The sequence below is a fragment of the Battus philenor genome, unplaced genomic scaffold (assembly GCF_028537555.1).
Source record: "Battus philenor isolate CCGP_79_NKW_IND1 unplaced genomic scaffold, ilBatPhil1.0.hap1 SCAF_21, whole genome shotgun sequence".
Classification (NCBI taxonomy): Eukaryota; Metazoa; Arthropoda; class Insecta; order Lepidoptera; family Papilionidae; genus Battus; species Battus philenor.
In genome coordinates, this window is record NW_027181684.1 from 7,908,656 (window position 1) to 7,926,858 (window position 18,203).

Here is an 18,203-nt window from a genome sequence, read left to right on the forward strand (position 1 = left end):
AAATAAAAGCATCATCTACTAGTAAAATTCTTAATTCGAATACGCGAACTGTTGATAAATCCGTCAATTTTGTCAGCGGGAATAAAGCACAGAAAACTTTAATCACTGCATACAAGTGCATACTGCAGTTTTATAGTAACAGGTTCTTTCTTGGCCAGGAAGAAAAACAGTTTGCCTTTAGACACTTAAGGCACAAATTCCTAGACATCTCTACAAGAAATAAGTCTTTCGGGAATCGCTCCGCCGCGGGCATATACTTTATATTCACGAGATTTGGATATCTTAGAATATGTTTTTGTACTCCTACATCGAACTCTTGCGTCGGTAATAATTACTTGTGAAGAGTATTGCTGTTTTGAGCATTCACTAGCCGCAATTAAAAATCTTGTGCAATTTATTTTTGCATGTAGTTTACACAAACGTGATTTACTTGTAGTATAATAATAATGTCAGAAGAAAGCTGTTTTTACATTATTTATCACTAATATTTCTCACTTTGTAAAATGTGATGCATAAAGATCTTATATCCAAAGTATTTTTAGCCAAAACATGGCAAAAAGTATCACAAACTTGTTGAACAGACCTTGCATAGGTAGATTGGCTTGTTATAAAAGATTCAAATGGGGGTGTTTAGTTCATTTGCGGTGATTAATTAACATATGGTACATTTTCCAAAAATTCTAAACAATGTAATGATCATATAGCAAGCAAAGTTTTCGTAATTCGGATTAAACATTAAAATTGATCATTGTTTACTATCTGTCCCTGCAGTCTGTACAACCAGAAATTATATGGGCCTGTATATTCCAATAAATCCAGAATGATCCCTTTTTAAAAGTAATCGTAAATAGGTTTAATGAAAGCTTGCTTGCAATTGAGCTATACCCCCTTAAGTGTTTATATCTATAACCAATCTAGCCCTGTAAAAATAAATAAAACAAACACTAATAAATTTTACAATTTTTATATTTTAAAAAGTTTTTTCACTTTTGTGGGGCACTCTTGTCTGAGCTCTTGGAATCGCGCATCGACGCTGATCGTCTGCGTTTGATTTCTTCCTGACGACGAACCTAAAAAAATATGATTTTGTTTAAAACTGAAGCATTTATGTACTTTATAACTTTTTAAATAAGGTTTAAGATGGAATTTGTATCCGATTTAATACCTTGGTTTTTATTAAAAAACCACCAAGGGGTAAGACACGGCTTTTAATCTTACAGCAGGCATGACAAGTATAAATATTTCATACTCATATACATACCAACTGTGTTTCTTCTTTTATATTTTGCACAAAACATTATTATTTAATCAACAAAATATTAATATTCTGTGTTCAGATATATTGTATCATTATAAAAAACTTCAAATACATTTTTCATCACTAAACTTAGGTTAAAAACATAGTTTCATTACCTTAGACTCCTTCTTTCTCTGTGCAAGCAGCTTAGCATACTCAGCCTCAGAGGTCTTGCGTTTGGCCAGACGTTTCTTCTTCAGAGCTAGACGGTGGCGTCTACGTTGTAGGACTACAGGGGTGACTAACCTCTGGATTTTAGGGGCCTGAAAGATGTTTCAGTGTTTGTTAAATTGACCACTTGAAATATTTTCTGTGCCATTTACAAACACTACTGTAAAAACAGTGGGTGTCAATCAGCTGGCATAAATTTTTAAATGGTTGTGAATGGTAATATGTAAACAATTTTAATGTATGTTATTGTCCAGCACACTGTAAAAGAGACAGTCAAAAGTCTGAATCTTCTGCTCGGCGCTAATATCAATTTACCCTGATGCTGCTGCTTATAAGTAAAGTACTAAATAAGCAATATTTAAATCAGGGCAGTTATATTTAGTGAACATTAGAATAAATAAAGCAAGACAATGACTTTTTTATTTATTATGGTTTAATAATGATTATCTTGATTATTTATGTAAAAAAATGTGTTATATAATGTTTTAGTGTACAAAAATAACTACTGTACACATTATAAACATATATTTAACATTTTTATGTCCTGAATGTTAAAAAGTTTATAATGTATAAATTTAAATCATTTAAATTCTTACCTTAAACCTAGGCTTGGCATTTTCCTTGCCCTCCTTAGCAGGCAGCTGACGCCTTACTACATAGCGGCGTACATCATCTTGCTTAGTCAGGTTGAACAATTTGCGGATTTTGGAGGCACGTTTTGGTCCAAGACGCCTTGGGACATCTCCATCAGTCAATCCAGGAATTTCCTGAAAGAAAACAATAATTTTCAGATAATGAAACAAGAGTTCCAATAAATGTTATATTTACACAACATACTATTATGTCACAAGGCAATATGTATGATATACTTAAAAAATATTTGTTATAACATGTCAAATGATAATAAAAGCCCATGTCTAATGGTAAACATGAGAAATTAATTACACATTTATTGCTATCCCCTGTCGCATATAATTACACAGATTTGAAGATCTGGGAAACAGTAAGAACAGGGTTCAGATTCATAATCTACTAAGTTGTAATTATCACATTTGAATAAACAAGAAAATGGAATAATTTTTGTATGATGATTTCAATTATATATATCAAAATGAATTTCCTGATTTTCATAAATGTTATTACAGTAACAGTTATTCCTGTTCTTGTTTAGGTTGCCTTGAAAGTACAAAAATTAATAAGTTATTAAATACTATTTTATTAGTTTAGGAAAGCTATATTCTTAATAATTAACCTTCATTTACTTTTTACAACAACAAATATGAATATTATAAATATCAATGAATATTGCCCCAATTAATGATATATAAATATGTTATAATTATATATGATCGGTCATCACTCTTTTATTTATAAAATAGCTTTCTTGTCACTAGAATGTTTAGGTAAACATGTAAATATGGAATTTAAATTCTACCTAACTGACACACATTATCCTTGGAATGACACATAAAATAAACCTTTCTTTGCAAGTCCAGACAAGGAAATCGCCAAAAACTAATTTCTTCAAAATTTTTATGACCCACTCAAAGGTTAATGGATCTTTCATATGACACAAATTGTAATAAAATTATATAAATAATAATGAGAATTAGTTACCTGGGTACCCTTGCGGACGATCACTAATGCCAAAACAGACAAGTTAGCGTCAACAATGCAACCACGGACTGATTTACGTTTTCTCTCACCATCGCGGCGTGGTCTGTAGCAAGAGTGACCCTTGGACATAAGTAAGCGGACACGACCTGTAATAGTTTTATTATAATAATTAAGTAACAAAAAATTAGGTTTATACAAAATGTAAAAATTTAAAGGAAAAATACGATACACTAAAATTATATCAGCTGACATTATGCCCATACAGAAATTCTAACATTAATACAAGTTAAACATATTAACATTGGTTATTATAGTAAAAACAACTTATACATACTGTTGGTAAGAACTCCCTGCTTCATAGGGAATCCTTGCTTGTCGTTACCGCCGGCAACACGTAGAATGTAGCCCTTCCATTCGTCTCCCAGTTGATCGGCTTCAACTTCGGCGCCCATGCGCTTTTCATAGAAAATACGGAGCTTATGCTCATCCACCACTTCGAATAACTTCTGACATCCCGTCACCGGGTACGAGACGTTTAACTACAATAACAAAAAGTAGGTTATGTTCACATTACTGCATTAACATAAATCTCATACCTGTTTATGTATTTCATGAATTTCAGCAGGTTCTTCTATGCAAAATAGAGCTCAACACAAGGTAGAGGAGTAATGAACGTGAGTTGTGCATCCATCAATCCACATTATTCTCGATAATCACATCACTTCGTTTAAGAGAAATATCGTAAATGAACAAATAGAGTAATCTAGAACTCTTAACCAATGTGATTTTACAACTTTCCTTCAAGAATTAATAAATAAAAAACACTTAATAAACACCTTCATGACTGCGGTTAGCTCCTCAGAACGTCAGCCATGAAAAAGAACCATAAAGATTGTAGAAACAGACCAGTAAAAAATAGACTCGTGTGACATAAACAATTATTAGAAAATGTTGCCATTTATTTTCCAAAAATATATTATAATAATAAGGAGAATCAAAAAGTCTAGCATTTTAGTAATACGTAGTGCAAGTTTAAACATGTAAAATAAACGTGAACCAAGCATTTATCAAAAATTTTATTAATGTCCTTACTATGTTATAATCGTTGGAAATAATGAATACTAGAAAATGCATCTTATTATTATTAGCAATAACAAGCTAAGCACTTGTTTACATGATGGTAGAATATTCTATCTAATTCTGTCATTTCCACAGCTTGGACGCGTTCGCTAACAAGTTGTTTATCATTGCTGTTTGTCCACGTTTTGGTAAAGGTTTAGATTAATTTCTTTTTAACTCGTGTTTCAAATGCATTACAAAAAATGAATGCGGACTTTAGATGTGAGAAATAGGGACTTGAGTGTGTATGAAATTTGCTGAATTATATTGTTAATAAAAAATGAACTGTTACTTGTATCATTATTTTTTTTTTAAAAAAATCTCCTTGCAGCCTTGGAGTCAATACTTCAACTACAATTATTTGTCCATTGTATAAGAAAGTACTGTTGGAAAAGGTCTCTAATAACCCAGTCAATTTAATATTACATATTCAAAGGAAGAGAAAAGCTTAAATTTACGTATAAACAGTATACAAGTTTTTATTTCAATATAGTTATTACAATGCTAGGTTAGTTTTGAACTTGGACATCAAACCAATTACACGCTTATTTCTGTCTCCAAACAGTAGTGCAAAAGCATTACCATTTAAAAAAATAGTCTATGATTAATGCCACTGGAACAAAACGATGACAGAAAGTGCTCAGATTGTTCGACATTGACGTTTCGACATTTATATTCAAATGGTCTTGACTTGTAATTCCATGCCTGTCTCCCAGAATTGTTTACCGTTTTCAATTAAAATGTTTTATTAAATTTTATCAAAGTGGAGAATGTCCTAAATCAACGTGAAATTTACAGTAAAATTGCAGTGGGACATAAAATAAACATTTGAATTTTCTACTTTCACTTTCGACTTTAAAGCAAAATGATTAATGAAGAAAATAAAGAATTAGCTCATCGGCAACATGTGAAGTATTTCATGAGATTTCTTAATATTTTGCCATCACAATTATCATCGCATGACTCGACCAGGTAGTTATTTAAAACGTTTATTGATATGGATTTTAATTTTTAAAATTTTTAACCAATTACTTTCAGTATTTTAAAGACAGTAACCGATCGTTGAGTCTTCAACTATGGGTAAAAATAAAAAAGATATATTCATCAATTTTCTGACTGTGAATTATTAAATTCACTTACTATTTTTCTACATTGAAAAATAATTTTCAATTGGTAGTTGTTTATTATCCATCAGCAAAAATTATAGTCGTCTTTAGTTTTAAATATTTACTGTAATTTTTGGTGCCACATATTTAAATATAAAAAATAACGTGATACTTTTAGCAAAGGGTGGTGAGCTCCAGCTCTACCCTAAACTGTTGAGACAGAGCTATTTTTGAATGTAGGTAAGGGGTTATAGTCATTAAGAGTCTTTTATGTAGTTGGTGATTGTGGTAGTCTTTGGGTAAAGTCTATGCCTTGCAGCTGGCATCTATCTGCTGAAGTGATGATGATGATATAACCTTTTTTTGTTCTCCACAATAGAATGGTAACTATGTGATATTTCTTCAAGACAAAAAAGTTATCCTTATGAATCTTGTATAATTTTTTAACAGATCAGTGATACTGATGAATATAGTATACTTGAAAGCTTAATTCTCTTTTCTAGGGTTACAATAGCATATTTCTCTGTTGCTGGCTTGGATGTGTTAGGATCAATAACATCAATATCAATAGAGTTGCGATCCAGAATTATTGAATGGCTATATTTATTACAAGTACATCCAAACAAGGAAAGTAAGTATGATATTTTCAATTATTTAATGTTACAATTTACAAAAGGAAGTATTTTTGCATATCTGGCAGCATAACATTTTTTATTAAACATTTTGTATGAAATATGTGATACAGTTGAATCAGAAAAGTGGCAGTAGGTGAGGCATATTGTTTATGTAACACCCTTGGAGCCAAAAAATTCTCAAAGTAGATGAGGCATGTGTACACTCTCTAACTAGATGGATTGACAAAATGGTCAAAGTCACATGAAATCATTGGATGGGAACAGTGCAAGACAATTTTTATTTATCAGGTTCACTAAACTAATTAATTACACATTAATTAGTTATGCACAATTCACAATTAATTAATTTTTGTTAGATGTGTTTTGTCCAAGGTCTTGGATCCCTCCTGGGGTGAAGGCCTCCTCTAATTTGTTCCACTCTAGTCAATCTCTCTCTTTACATATCTATTGCTTACCAGCAATTTGAAGAATGTCATCTGCCCACTGTTTATGCATTCTACTAGCATTTCTTTTAACTCATGGCCCATGCAAAGTGGTGGTTCTTAAGTTCCATCTGTTATCGGAGAAATCGGCAACATGACCAGCCCATCTCTGTAATCTTAGTTTTTCTCCGAATTTGTTGTCTTACTTTGTCTCTCTTTCTCAATTTCATCTTTCTTCTTTCCATTGCCCATCAAGTGGATTCTATCTTTTGGTTGATTTTGTTAGTGTAGACACATGTTTATGAGCCCTAGAAAAGACATGGTAGTAACCATGTATCACATATTGTCTTTTTCATTATTGTTGTAGTCTCCTTTAAGAATCTTTTTCAAGGATCAGTATTTCTTACATGTTATGTTTGCTCTCTTTAGGACTTCTTTTTCATTACTGGTTTTTGAGAATGAGACCTTCTTTCCCAAATATATGTGATTATCAACATATTCAATATTCATGTTTTTAATATTGAGAAAATATGAAAATTGCCTTGACACAAGTTTAACTCTTTATTGGGGTGTAAGAATTTTAGATAACTTTTCTAAAAAAGGTGAGGCATGGCACGAAAATGGATGGGAAACACTGTTCCAGAGAATGCATATGGTCAATCGCGCTGAAGCCGAAGCAGAAGCATGCTTGTTCTATATCTTGTAATTGGCCAGTTACATTTGTTTGAGAAGAATAGATGTCAAAGGTTTATGTTTACTAGCTAGCAAACTCCTCGGTCTGTAAATACCAATGTCATGGGATTAACTTTTTTTTAGTCATCTGATATCAGAGCAACACCATTGTTTGAGTATTTGTTCAATGGCTAAAACCATGTTGAACATGTTTGTGAAATGATGAAGATGTGTAATTTTTCCTAGTTTTTGTGCTTTATTGCTAATTACGTCAGGTCCTGGACTTCTATCATTATTTAGCACACTGATTTGTTCAAATACTTCTGTTTCCTCTATTCTTTTACTATCTAGAAAAAACAAAAAATATCTTTTACTTTATTTTGAAAGTTATTACCAAGCAGTTTATAATCACCATGGCTTAATTTTATGATTAACAAATCCTGATTGTGAATTACAATTTATAACTTTATCAGGTTTGTGATGGCACAGAAGTTGCATAGCTTACATTTTTTATGGTAACTAAGTGTGAATGGTTCCTCAGGGGGCCCCAACTTTTGCCGACATACATATTACTTATTCCATCACGTCTAGCATTACTTTTATTACCTTCTAATACTTTTATTAGTATCAACGATTTAGTTAAAGCCTCATCAAATAATTTCAAAACGAAAGATGTACAATTGGTAGCTATTTATGTATAATTTTCTTCATATTATAAACCTTAATAAACCAAGCAAATACGAGATTGTTGACTCTTATATACATTTTGTATAATCACCTTTGTTACAAAAGAATAATACAAAGTCTACAATTAACCAAGAAAACTGATAATAATCTATGTATAATTTTCGTAATTAAACATTGTAAAATGTTAATTATCATGCAATAATTAACTACTGTAACGCAAATCCGTATTTTATAATGTAAATGACATTAAGTCGCGTATATTTATTTTAAAATAACAATCACACTTTTGTTGCATTTGCAATAAAGTTAAACATTTTGATGTAGGTAATTGCGTTTGGAGGTAAAATATTTTAAGGAAATATTGTTCTCGACCTTGAAAACAGTAAAACATTAAAATTAGGACTTCAGTTAATATAGTTTATCTCCCGAAAAGGCCTGCGCTGTATAAATATATTTAAGATTTTATGGTTCATTGTTTATATTTTAACACGTTTTTTAAACATTTGCTCAAAGAATTACGCATGTAAAGTAAATTGTATGAGTTATATTTGTTTTGTGTCATTAATAATATTTCAAACCGACAGTTTTTTACTGTTTATTCACGGTAAAATTTGCTTTGCTTCTTGGTATTTTGAGTGTATTATAGTATAGATATTAAAATCCATAATAATCTTCGCTTAATCAACGCATTGACGTTAACAGGATCACACTTTTACATATCTCTTATAAATTGACTTTGTTTTTTTTTTTTTTAAATAGACAATTTTATTGATGGTCTTTAATTTTTTTATTGAAATGTTTAACGTTCTGATTTTGAAAATTTATATCGTTCAAATAGTAGATGCAAACGGATGTCGATTCCTTTGTCAAAACCTTTCAACGACATTTTGTCGTTATATTTTTGGAACATAGAAATCTAGCGGTGTTTACTTATACGATCGGCGCACTAATTAAAAGATCAAAACCAATGAGAGCTTCGAGATTGAGAGAAAGTCTCTGTAATTGCGTGAAATGCCGTTTTTTTAATTATATTTTGAAAAACATAACTCTGAAAACAATATGAGAGATGTTCTGGAGTAGAGACCACGCCCCAGCAAGCGTAGTATAGCACATCCACCCAGACCAAGGTGGACAGATGACCTTGTTACGGACTTCGGAAGATTTCAAACACAGGCTGCTTCCAACCGCTCATTCTGGAAATCTATAAGGGAGGTGATGATATCCTGTTTAATAATAATTTTGATTAATTTCAGATGGTGATATGTCGACTTGCGGGTTCCTAGGTTCCTCCACTATAAACATCGATTTGGACAACGAGAACAGACATTATAGATGTGGTCATCTAGCGATGACGTATACGGGATTGTGTACGCTACTAGCGCTCGGTGATGATTTTTCTAGGGTTAATAGAAAAGCAATTGTTAATGGTAAGATTAATTTATTGCATTAAGTTAAAAACCAGGCCTATTATAGATTTTGAGTGTTCCGGGTGGAACAAAATTTGGCGCGATTTCATATAAATTTATTGCATATTAAAAAAAGAGTATAATAGCTAAAAAATTAAAATTACACATTAAATACAAGTGTAAACAGTTATATATTTATATGTGCCGCAGTTTGGCCACCCCTATAATATGAGATAATAAAAAAAAATATGTCAGCGCCTCTAAAAGTTTAACGCTATAGGCGGTTGCTGCTACTTTTTCCAGCTCTGGGTAACGACGTCCCCCTGCTATATTTCGTAAATCGTTACGCCATATTGTTTTATAATAGATGTTTATCAAAAGGTCCTTTAAAATTGCCTAATATCAATTTGCAATTATAATATTAAATTGCTTCCAAACCGGCCTCAACACACCGTATTACGGTGAAGGCTAAGCGCGTTCGCCCTACTATCTTAAAATTAAAGAAGCTTTTACTAAAGTCGATAAGTGAATAGCAAATTCGAAAAAAAATATGTAACTAAAAGTTAACAAGATTTCTTGTACAATCTTTTAATCAAAGAAAGATTGAAATCTAAGTTGCATATAAAATCGACAATTCTTAACACTGGTATCTTAGTACTTATATACCTTGTGATAATGGAATTCCAAAATTCAATTAAATTTCAAGTTAAAGCTAAACACTGTTTTGTTTCGAACTTATTAATTTGTTTTTGCGTAATATTTATTGTGTCAACTAAGTCGGACGGATCTTTGCTTTAATTATACAAACGCATATTATGGGATTGGTGTTGAGTGTACTTAAATTTATTGTAAAGCGATAATCACATGATTCTGATATTTAATGCGATTATAGTTTGCTGTGGGTTTCATGCGTGTTATAGAGAAGGGTATGTTTTGGATTAATTTAAGAGATCGAATATAAAACAAGTAGATCCGTAGACGATCAAAAGTAGCCGTCATCACCCAACGACGTAGCAAGCCGAAGTTACAGTCGGCAGGCCATGTACCACGTGGCGCGAAGAACAGGTAGCCGCGCACACTTAAAGTTCTAGAGTAGACTACGGACTGGCGTGCGTTGTAGGATTATACTCCCACAAAGTGGATAGACGATATTGTTAATTATTTCGGTACGTCGATTATAGTCGACAGCCACAGGTGATAGCCTATAGCTGGCTTTTACCTCCTAAGGCATTGCGCTCGTTATGCTCTTTGACACACTTGTGATGAGTGTGTTTTATATTAAAAACTGATACAGATACGCATTACGTTCACCTAAATTTATTATAATAAACTGTAATTACAGAGATAGGTTAAAATTTCTTGGTTGACGACTATAGACGCTCGGCTATGTGTATGGCTTTGTGATCGACAAGCACCGTACCGAAGTGGTTAAGGTCTTCTATCTGCCTTTGGAAAACGATGGATTCTAGACGCTTCTAACCCGTACTATTGGAAACCTGAAGGGGTGGCCTGTGGCTAAGTAGAGGAACCGTTCCACGTCTGAAATGATGATTATGTTATTTGTTTATATGCTTGTATCGTTGTTTGCAGGCGTGAAAGCGTTGCAGACGGAGGAGGGCAACTTTTCGGCGACGTTATCCGGCTGCGAGTCGGACATGCGTTTTGTGTACTGTGCGGCATGCATAAGCTATATTTTAAACGATTGGTCCGGTTTCAACATCGAACGGGCAACTGATTATGTTATCAAATGCATTGTAAGTTATTTTTTTGTTTATTTATTAATATTATCCACGCGGAATTCATTTTCAGTGTCAACTTGTGTTAGAATTCATAAGATATAGCTAATCATTAATGACATCTTAGAACTTAGTGTCGAAGGTTCGAAAGGAGACCCGATCTGAAAAGATCTCACGAACTCTGACAAATTTTTTGTTTACCTTTACAATACTTAATAATATAAAAGAAACAAGAGTGATTCTTTTCAAACTTTTATTATCTCTAAAATCTTCACATTATAATAGGATTCTTAAATTTATTACATGATCAGAGACTTAACATGAGAATAAATTATAATATCGTACATAGTTGCTCACAATTAAGCCGAGATTCGTTTATTGCGAGCGTAAATAAAGAGTGTTCTCGCAGAGTTAGTCTAGTGTTTGCGGGGATACAGTATGATGTTCGAGGAGTTAGTTGCGTGGTTACGAAATTGTAGTCGAATAGTCAGTATACATTTGTGGCTACTGTTATCACAGCATCGACAAAAAACAGATGTTTTGAGTGCAAGTGGCAGTGTTGTAAGTGGTTTTAATTCGAGCCCTGTGCTGATTCGTAACAATATAAATGAATGCACAAATTATTTATTACGTTTAGAAATTGAAATGTAGAAATTTTAATTACCTATTTAAATAGGTATTGTGTAAAATAGTCTAACATAGGGATGAATATTTAATAGTGAAAAAGAAATAAAATTGCACCACAACTAGCAACATTCATATCCAGAGGTTACAAAAACAACAACAACATACATAACAGTAATATACACACATACAGAATTTTTAGCAATTTCTTGTTACTTGGAACAAGTGAACCAAAAATAATTCTCATTGCATTTCTCTCACTAATTGATATAATTTTTAATTATTTATGTAATAAATTACTAATAAATAGTAATAATTTTATGGATTATGTCAAAATACTATGCATTATATTTTGTTGCGTAATAAATTTATTTAGTTTTAATTTTATGTTTCAGGGTTATGATTACGGAATAGCGCAGTGTCCGGAATTAGAATCCCACGGAGGTACTACATACTGCGCTTTGGCAACCTTAAGTTTAACAAATCAGTTGGATAAACTATCCGAACGTCAAATCGACAGTCTGCGGAGATGGCTGGTATTCCGGCAGATCGACGGATTCCAAGGCAGACCTAACAAACCTGTGGACACCTGTTACAGTTTTTGGGTCGGTGCTTCCCTAAAGATGTTAGATGCATTACATTTAACAAATTACTCTAGTAATAAAAAGTACGTGTATGAAACTCAGGATTATGTGGCCGGTGGGTTTTCCAAATGGCCCGATACATGCACTGATCCAATGCATACATACCTCGGTCTCGCTGGACTGAGTCTGATTGGAGAAAATGGTTTACTAGAGATTGTACCAACATTAAATATAACTAACAGAGCATTCGATCATTTGAAAAGTTTACACGAGAAATGGGCCAGTGAAACATTAATTAATAATATATAAAATCAATAACTTCAATTGTTTTGTAGTTAAATTTAAGCGCCCGTCACACAGATGTTAAATCATTCTAAGTAAGAAAAGGACCAATATTTAGCCACTTCTGCACATGCAGTGGTAGTCGTGCAATGAAATGCACCGCCCGCCAGCCCGCTGATAAATGCGCATGCGGCAAACAATGCGAATCACACAACCGCCACCACCAAATCACTCAACACGTGTTTCACCCCTCCACGGGGCATCTTCAGGAGCTATGTTACACCGATTAGTGCCAAACACAGACTCTGTGTTTGGCACTAATCGGTGTAACATTGCACGACTACCACTGCATGTGCGGAAGTGGCTAAATATTGGTCCTTTTCTTACTTAGGATGGACTTCCGCGAAGTAACGCCTGATTCCATTAAATAGTTAAATCATTCATCGATTTATATTACTGCGCATTGTTAACGCGTACGGTCTGTAATGATAGGCCATTCGCGTCAACAGTACAGTGAATCATTCTTGTCTGCCGGCCTAAGTTAAAAAGTAGTCTAAGTAATTTGGAAGGTATTCAAATGCAATTGTTAATTAAAATTTAATTGTTTATACCGCTTGGCCTGCGGTTTATTAACTTACTGCATTATTAACGCAAACAGCCTTTTTAAAGCGATCTGTGTTACGGTTGCTTGAATAAACTATCTCGGCAATCAGTCATGTACAAAATACTTTTAAAATTTATATATTATAAAGACGTGTTAAATATTTAAAATAGCTTTATCGTTTTCTAATATGCACAAAACTAATTTCGCACGAAAATTTTACTTCGCCAAACCAATAAAAAATAATAATTGTGAAACAATTATTTAAATAAAAATAGGACTTATTAAGTCAAATTTATTTTTCGCTCATCATAAAATTGCAATTCATTCCGGCCAGATACGTTTTGTTTCATAGACTTAAAAATAATCCTAAATAATGTAACAATTATCTAAACATAAGTTATGAAATTAATATGTTCATGAATTAATTGGTTATTTTGTTTAATTTAATCATTTATTGCTTATAAAAAACATGAATTATATTTTTCGATGAATATTTTCTCAGTGTTGCCATATAATTATTTCATATTATGGTATGATTTTAAGTGGGTGCTAATTAACTGAAAGAATATCAAACAACGATTGAGAATTATTAAGTATTAGTAAAATATGTAGTAATTAAATTGTGCCATGTGTTTTTTTTACTATTTATAGTGGTTTTTTTTATCATTGTTCCTATGTGAGTTTTTTTCTCCGAGTAACATACAATTCATTACTTCAAGATTTTCGGTTTCTTATAAATTTATAAAGCTTGATAGCCATTTTGGGGTCGTTCATAAACTACGTCACCTGATATTTCACTTTTCTGTGTCCATTCGCGTTACACTTTCTGCAAGTTTTTTTTTCTGGAAATATTATGTCACAAAAGTTACACGAGAGGGTCAGAGGGGTTGTAAATTATAGACAATCATTTTAATTTATTTGGTATAAAAAAATTAAATATATAATTAAATATCTGAAATAAAAAAACGTGTAAATAATTTTATTATTGTCCATATGCCTAAGGGTGTATTAAATATCCTGGGATATCTGTAATCGGCATTTAAGTATCTTAACGGCGATCATTACGTCTTACAATCTTACGTCACCACTTGTCACGCTAAGCATCATCTTCCTTTAGAGCCAACATTTTTTATGAACGACTCATTTCATAGTATACATGCAGAGGGAAGATTTTTATGACAGAAAAGCGCTTTCCTTATTAAGCTAACTCTTCATATTCAAACAAATTTGCATGCGAATAATAATCTCTGCATATCATATTGCGCATTCGTAGTCTCGAAATCGTAGGTGCTTGCCGGTTGTAAAGTATAAAAAAATAATGTTAGTTATAAATGAACGCACAATTTACTTATTACGTATGTTAAGTCTTTGGTTGATCTAGTAAAGAATTTGAATTTTAGAAATTTTAATATCAACCGTGTGAAGTTACGTATAAAAATAAAATAATGAAAAAGGGTCTTGAGTTCGTATTCGATATAATAAAAATCGGTCTGATATTAGGATGTATGTTTATACCTAGTTATTGACACATATATTGGTAATTGATAATGTAACAAAAACAACTAAGTTTGTAATTAATTACCTTCAATCTGTCTTACCCATTTGCTAATACCTATGCAAAGTTCTTTCCATAATAAGCCAACACTTCAACTCTATGAAAATATACATCCGAATATTCGATCGCTAGTGTACATGTACATTATACAATATATTAATATTATTTATAATGGTAATATAATAAATGGTGTCTTCAGTTTTTGCACTCTTGTAGGTGTGACGTCATCATGACTGTTACCCATTTATAACATGTAACATTTTTTTTATGAATATTGTTTATTGATTTAAAGTATTTTTTAAAAATTGCTTTCTTATACTACTATACGTTTTTGTTTTATTATAATATTTTGAATTAATAAAAAGAAACTCGTTGCTATTATCAAGTGAAAGCATTGTTGGTTGCATTTTGATATAAAAAAATTGATTTATTATCTGTATTATAAGACAAAATTAAAAAAAAATGGATAAAAAATATATTGTCTCTGTTTTATTTTTCTTTAAGTAAATTTTTTTCCTTATTCAAGTTTTAATAATTATTCTAATAAATTTTGGATTATTTTCGTAGTAGATTCTATATTAAAACTAGTGTAAATATGTCTTTGTGTAGTTAGGTATTTATGAAATTATTGCGGATTTAAATGTATACTTGTTTGGTATATGTGCTGTTAAAATATGGGCGATATGCCGATAATAATGAAATAGGATTTTTTTTCTTATAACAATAGTGAATTTAATTTATAACGCCATCTTACGTTTTCTCGTCTTACTCTAAAATCTTTTTTTGATAGAGTTATCACCATAATACACTTTGTAAAAAAATCCTTAGAGCTATATCAATTCAGTTAGGCTAGTGCTACGTTGTTGCATTTGCGTTAATCATTTTTTGTTTGTCTCTTATTTGAACAGAGTTTATCAATATTATTTTACATAAAGATAAAAATTGTAATAATTTATCATTATTTGAATCTTTTGTGGCATTTTATAAGATTATGCAAAAATATATTTTTTGGTTGTTGTACTTTATTATAAATTGTATTTTCTTTATATAGTTATTCTTGTCTTTATCATATATTAGGTATTTTGGTATTGAGTAATGTCGTTGAGTGTAATTTTACAGCATTAATTATTTTAGTGTTTTTTAATTTTTTTTGTATTTGATTGCGGCCTGTAAACTTTAATGCAAGCTTTTGTATGTTCGTGATCTTTCCTTCTTGGATTTTATCTTCTTCGCCTGCCACTATTCAAAGTCGCGTGCAGTGGCAACACTTGAGATCACTTCTGTCTGTTTGCACTATGTATCATTTTTTTGGCGACACTTATTCTATACATCATTAATTCTTACTTGAGTGGCTGCTACATTCCGACGTTTGAGAGGAGATAACAGTTTCGACACTATCAAAATTAGTACATATTTTTAATGGGTTACTTAGAAAACGTTAAGCAAAAATTAAAGAAAATAATACTGTTTATAGTGCTAGCGAAACTACAATATAGTGCTGGAGGTTTAGAGTAGTTACATTCCATCAGTCCACTGTCCACACTCGCGACGCTCATGCTCTTTTACTCGACCTTCACCTCTCCGCGCTATCCTAAGGCGGTACAGCGGTTTCGGTTGCACTATAGCAATGAAGAGATAGCCAAAACAATATTAACGAATTGAACTTCAGCGTGAGCTATAGTGTATTTTTTTTTAGAAGACCATCTAATAAATAATAGTAATTATATAGTGTTAATAACATTAATTGAACAAACCGTGAGTTCTTACCCAAGATTTTTTTCTTTCATAATTCTTTGATTAAAATTGATGATTCAATTTTTATGATTATTATTTATAGAGGTGCTAAATAAGTTAGTAAAGATACAATAAAGATTCAATACTCTTGCATTTTGTTGTATACGTATCATTGAATATTTTGGTTCGCAAATAAGAGAAATAGATTGTTAAATCATTGCATGTATTAAATTTAGTTTTGTATTATTTTTTATTGAGTATAGCGGTTAAAAACATTATATTAATTTTCTTTAAAACTATATAAATTATTATGACGTATGTATTTTGAAAACATATAATTATAGTTTAAATATTGTGTTTGGTAAAGTATCATTTATAAAAATTAAATTGAGGATAATAAAAAATAATAAAATGAAAGTTTGTTTTATTGTCTGCTTTCTACGATATCTTTAATACGGTTCTTGTACGTTGGGATTATAAAGTAAATATATATAAGTTATTTTCACAGTATTTGTCGCAGATGTAGATGTATTTAAAAAAAAAATATTCAGCATTTGATATTAATAAATTTTCTAGTGGATAGGTCTATGTCACAACAGTGAAAACATTAAAAATAATATTAATATGGCATATTTCTTAATTAAGTAACCTGAACCTTTGTACCTCGCTTACGTATGTGCATTTTTTCTAACCCGAGGTACAGTGGTTCCTGTCAGACTTATTAATAATAGATTATTCTACATTTTCATAAAATTTATTTATATACTATATGTTAAGACGTCAACTATTTAAAATAGTAAAATTATAAATAAAAATGTGAAGGGAAGTCAGATTTGTGTAAATAAATGTAACGCACCTATAACGAAATGATAATCTAATGTGACCCTCATTATAACAACCATACTACGTCTACTGCTGGACATCAGCGTCTGCCATAGATTTTCAACAGAACCTGTTGGAAGCGGCGTGCATCTACCGAAAATCCTAATAAGGTCTACCTTGTCAGGATCATCGGAAGACATTGCAGACATGTCAGACGTGGTAGACATTCTATTGTCTGCCATGTAGTCTTACGGCGCGCTTGCGGGTCTGGGGTACAATATTCCAGTATAACAGTACAGATAAACTCTAACGGTTTATAATGTACATAGTGATTATTTAAATGTAATTTTAATACATAAATTTAACATTTCTCAGACTTAATAAAATACATTTCATGATACATCTAAGAAAAAGAAATGTCAAGAGTCTTCCAAACAAGCATTTACTATCTTTGATATCGTCATCGCAAAACATCAGATGCTAGGTTAAATACTTTACCTATAATCAATCAAAAAGTGATTATTATATTTGTAATAGTAACGTACGCTACATAAAAGTACGTTTTTTCTATAACTTTGAGAGAATGAAAGAAGTATAGCGGTAGTAATTCTAGTGTAAATCATAATCAAACCAAACTAGTATACACTAAACAACTCGTGATGTTCGCTCTCGTCTTTTCTATACGCCCGGGGATCTTAAATCTCGGCGGCGTCCTAATCCAGTAAAATATTCAATGTAACAACTAGAGCCAAGCTTATATAGTCCCACGATTTTAGTCGATTTAATAGAAGATTTAGAATTTACGCCGTCAACGCTTGCGATGAAATCGAATTATTTTTATATAAAAATTCTCTTTATATAAAAAATATTTGTATAAAGAGAATTATATTTTAATACACGAGATGCAAATAGCGATATTAGCTTTGCTGTCATCACCATTATCAAAACAGTTTCAGAGGATATTCTAATATATTTTTATCACCCTCCTTTCTATCTATATCGCCTCTCGTCCCGCCGATCTTAAACATATGACAAGGATTTTTATTTGAAATAATTTTTTGGTAATTTTTTAATTAGCGTTTCCTTCTGTCCTCCTTCACAAGATCTTTTACTATACCTTATTATATTTT

The 18,203-nt window shown here is 31.5% G+C and overlaps 2 protein-coding genes across 2 annotated transcripts; one reads left to right on the forward strand and one right to left on the reverse strand.

The window, feature by feature from the left end:
• Positions 1-948: 948 nt before the first annotated feature.
• Positions 949-4,009, reverse strand: RpS6 (ribosomal protein S6). Its single transcript, XM_068766686.1, has 6 exons — positions 3,922-4,009; positions 3,420-3,624; positions 3,086-3,231; positions 2,065-2,235; positions 1,414-1,560; positions 949-1,070 (listed from the first exon to the last, which is right to left on the reverse strand). Exons 1-6 carry the CDS (start codon positions 3,925-3,927, stop codon positions 984-986), a joined length of 762 nt encoding a protein of 253 aa, XP_068622787.1. The 5' UTR covers positions 3,928-4,009; the 3' UTR covers positions 949-983.
• A 920-nt stretch (positions 4,010-4,929) lies between these two features.
• On the forward strand, positions 4,930-13,316 carry betaggt-I (geranylgeranyl transferase type-1 subunit beta). The gene is made up of 5 exons (XM_068766435.1): positions 4,930-5,176; positions 5,814-5,941; positions 8,980-9,153; positions 10,723-10,886; positions 11,888-13,316. The coding sequence occupies exons 1-5, from the start codon at positions 5,070-5,072 to the stop codon at positions 12,383-12,385; spliced, it is 1,071 nt and encodes a 356-aa protein (XP_068622536.1). The 5' UTR covers positions 4,930-5,069; the 3' UTR covers positions 12,386-13,316.
• The last annotated feature ends 4,887 nt before the right edge of the window (positions 13,317-18,203 follow it).

Bases quoted from the DNA above. Each gene is read 5' to 3' on its own strand.
- RpS6 (XM_068766686.1), bottom strand. The intron at 2,236-3,085 runs GTAACTAATTCT...GTTTTCTTTCAG, and splicing joins TCGTCCGCAAGGGTACCCAG to GAAATTCCTGGATTGACTGA. The intron at 1,071-1,413 runs GTAATGAAACTA...ATATTTTTTTAG, and splicing joins AGAGAAAGAAGGAGTCTAAG to GTTCGTCGTCAGGAAGAAAT.
- betaggt-I (XM_068766435.1), top strand. From the start codon at position 5,070: ATGATTAATGAAGAAAATAAAGAATTAGCTCATCGGCAACATGTGAAG. The intron at 5,942-8,979 runs GTAAGTATGATA...GATTAATTTCAG, and splicing joins AGTACATCCAAACAAGGAAA to ATGGTGATATGTCGACTTGC. The intron at 9,154-10,722 runs GTAAGATTAATT...CGTTGTTTGCAG, and splicing joins TAGAAAAGCAATTGTTAATG to GCGTGAAAGCGTTGCAGACG.